Source organism: Gymnoscopelus microlampas (assembly GCF_963454915.1).
Source record: "Gymnoscopelus microlampas genome assembly, chromosome: 20".
NCBI lineage: Eukaryota > Metazoa > Chordata > Actinopteri > Myctophiformes > Myctophidae > Gymnoscopelus > Gymnoscopelus microlampas.
The window spans coordinates 22059158-22062667 of record NC_139957.1 but is presented as its reverse complement, the minus strand read 5'-3'; the positions used below and the strand labels follow the sequence as shown (position 1 = coordinate 22062667).

At 50.6% G+C, this 3510-nt stretch overlaps 1 protein-coding gene across 1 annotated transcript; it reads right to left on the bottom strand.

Annotated features, from left to right (window-relative positions):
* Positions 1 to 1389: 1389 nt before the first annotated feature.
* Positions 1390 to 2751, bottom strand: slc35g2a (solute carrier family 35 member G2a; the record flags this gene model as incomplete). The annotated part of the gene is made up of 1 exon (XM_084044190.1): positions 1390 to 2751. One exon carries the CDS (start codon positions 2749 to 2751, stop codon positions 1390 to 1392), a length of 1362 nt encoding a protein of 453 aa, XP_083900316.1.
* Positions 2752 to 3510: the final 759 nt, after the last annotated feature.

Below are 3510 nucleotides of genomic sequence, written 5' to 3'. Positions count from 1 at the left end.
TGTGTGTGTGTGTGTGTGTGTGTGTGTGTGTGTGTGTTTCCACATAAATCTACAGCTGGGTGGAGGACTGCAGGCCAGATCTGAAGTGGCCTGTTTTCTCCCTCAGAGTGTTTCTTAATTGTCACAGAGTACAACGTACTGTAACAACATACAGAGCATCCAGAGAATCATATTATATCCACAGGTCTTCCTCTACGACACCCACACAAGAGCTCTCCACAAATAGCTACTTGTTTTGATCCAAGATGCTTTCTATCCTTTACCTATTCTATCTATTGCAAGGAGTTTTCAGAAATTGAAAAAACTGAAACGTTCATTGACTTTCAATATTGTGGCCTTAACTGCAAGAGGCAGAATGAAAGAGAACAAAAGATTAAACACAAAGAAATGATGAGCGGTTGACCTAAAGTGAGGAGAGAAAGAATTCCCAGAGGATGACAGTGAGGCGGAGACTAGTGGAAGAGGACAGAGAAGAGGAGAATGCCACTTGCTGTTGCTTTGACAGGCATTTATTAGACCTAATGACTGAACTCACACTGACTCACATTAGAGCAGCTCCCTACCAGCTGGCCAGGCACAGAGCAGCTACCACCAGCCACTGTCTCCATCTTTTCTTTCTCTCTTCTTTATTTCTTTCTGCTTTCTTCATCGCTCTCTTTCGAGAGACAGCGAGATCCACTACCGACCGCGACCGTGCCGCGGCAGGTCAATTTATAACTCCCTTTCTTGTATTCGTTTTTTCCGCTTTTCTGCCCCGTCAATCTGGCCGCTGCCTGAAGGAGGGGGCCCTCCTTCTCGCTAGCAGGCAGCGGCCAGATTGATAGTACCAATCATTGGCCGACCTTCAGCTGGCTGGGGCAAGTCAGTGACATTACACATCTGTGAAATGCTGCCAGTGTATAAACATGGCCACAAAAGGAGCTGTGAGGTCTCAATGATTAGATGTATGTGGCCTCGGACAGAGAAAGCTTTGTGTTCACAATGGAGATTTTTAATATCACTTCACATAGTCACTGTCACAGACACAAACACAATAATGCCACTTTCCCAAAAGCAAAAGACGACAATACAAAATAGATACCTCTGCCAATGAACATTCACCAGTCTCTTATGTACACAGACTTAACCACTTTAACCATGGTGTCCCAATTATGGTGATTATAGGCAAAAAAATAATGAATCTGAAAATCTTTACAAAAACAACAAGCTTATCTACAAGCTCAAAACGCATCTCATCGCAACGCGTTTCAAGCTTTTAGAATGGCTATTTTCAAAATCATTTGGAATTTCTTTAGTGGTCAAGTGGATAAGTAGTTAACAGTCTCACACCAACCAAGTTCACAAAGAGGGGGCAGGGGTGGGGAGAGTATTTCAACGAACAGGAGTTGTCTATTTGATGGGCGAGTCCAGAATCTCCTCATACTCCTCTCTCTGTCTCCGTCCACCCCCGCGAGAGGGAAGGAGCTTCATCGCCACCAGCCATCCGACACTCAGTACCACCATCACGTTCCCGACGACCTCAGGGGCAGAGGGAGCTGACGGAAGCACGAACAGCTGCAGCAGCATGGCGACGGGTATCTCCACACTCTGAGAAGTGGACACCAGCGCAGGATGGAGCCGAGTGAGGGCGTGGGTCATTCCCAGGAAGGCCGCTACCGAGCAGGCAGCCAGCCCCAGGACCAGGCCCCAGGCAGGGGCACTGGAGGGCCAGGACCAGCCCTCTTGGAGCAGGACCAAGGAGGCCGGGGCCAGCAGACAACCAGTCCAGCTGACAGTAAACAGAGCGGTACCGACTCCAACTCGTTCCTTAAGGGAGCGATAGCCAACCAGGGCCAGGGCCATCCACAGCCCAGCCAGTGCCGACAGGGACCAGCCAAACGCACTCCGCCAGAACACTGCCGGGTCACTCGGTGAGAAGCCTGCCTCGTTCTCATCTGCCGTAGGAAGCAGCACTAGACCCAGGCCGCACAGGCCCGCTGCTATGGTGATGCCATCGGCCAATCCCAGCCTCTCCTCCAGGAGCAGGAAGGCCAGAATGGCTGACAGTGCCGTAGTCGCCAGGCGCCAGGTTGTCGTGGCGTCTCCCGATGAGACGAAGGTTAGTGAGGAGTAAGCGCAGCACAGGGAGGTGGAGTAAGCGACGCCGTAGCAGAGCAGACGTAGACGGTAGCCCTCGGGGCCAAAGGGGTTCTCCCCCCTCTGCAGGGGTACGGCCACGGAGACGAGCTGGACAATGGAGCGCACCAGCAGCAGGAACAGGGGTCCAAGGCTAAAGCGCTCAGAGGCCAGACGGGTAAGAACAATGAGACAACCGTGAGCCAGTGCTGCACCGAGCAGCCCCACCCAGGTCAGCCGGGACGCGGAGACAGACGCCTCCCCAAAGCTAGCCAGCTGCTCACTGACGCCCCTCCCAGGTACTTTCGGACCCCCATCACCCCCGTCTCCTCCCCCCGCCCCCGTGGCCTGCGGTTTGAGGGGCGTGTCTTTGTCTTTGTCTCTTGAGCCAAACAGAGTCCGCGGCCACCTCCTGCCCTCTGTCAGTTGCTTCCGGTCCGAGGTCTCCTCCAGGAAGGAGCCAAAGTCCTCGAAGGAGGGAGCGTCGTCGTAGCCCTCGTCCCCGGGCTGGGGAAAATGTGTGTGTATGCCGGGCTGGGGGGAGTACGGGGTGTGCGTGGCGTACTTGGCTGTGACGGTGTGAGGGTGGATCTTGACTCTCTTCTTAGAGCCGCTGAGCAGGTGGGTGGACTCCATGGTAATGCCTCAGGGTAGACAGATACCTGGGGGAGGAAGAGAAAGGAGTTCCTGAGTGACATAAATACAGCGTACATTTAAATCATCCTGTGTAGGATTAAAAAAAAAAAATCCTGAATTTGTTTTTGTAATTTGAAATTTTGGAATTAGCCAAATATGCCCGGGTGATAATCTATACATTTTACACACACACTAATATGGGCCATTTTCGCAGCATATATTTTCATGGGTAAACGCAGCTGAAGTTAATAACGTTAATTGTGGTTTTGTTGAGTTGATGCTGGCACACAGCATGTAGCCTACATGAAACACACAAATTATGGTTTTACCATCAGCTGTGTCTACCTGTCAAAACGTCTGCTGTTAAAATGGTCTGTACAACCTTGGATTTGCCTCTCTTTGTGCATCCATCACACTCTCTGTCTCCCTGACTATCTCTCTGTCAGCCTCCTTTTCGCTCTGTTTCCTCCTGTCCCTCCCTCTAAGTCTCCTTCGATGTCCCCCTCTTCCTGATAATACTTAAAGGGGCTACACCATGAATTTCATTTTTTTTTTAGGTTTTTAGTATTTTTTGGGCTCCCCAGTGTCTCTTGTACCCAAAAAAATATTTTTTTTTAACATTCAGTCATTCATGCTCATTTCATGGATTTCCTGAATGGGCGTGTCTGAACAGGCCATTTCAGAATGGCTGTGCAAGTGATGTCACTTGCACTGATTTTGTATTGACGATGGCCAGACAGAATTGCTCAGTAGCTCCCC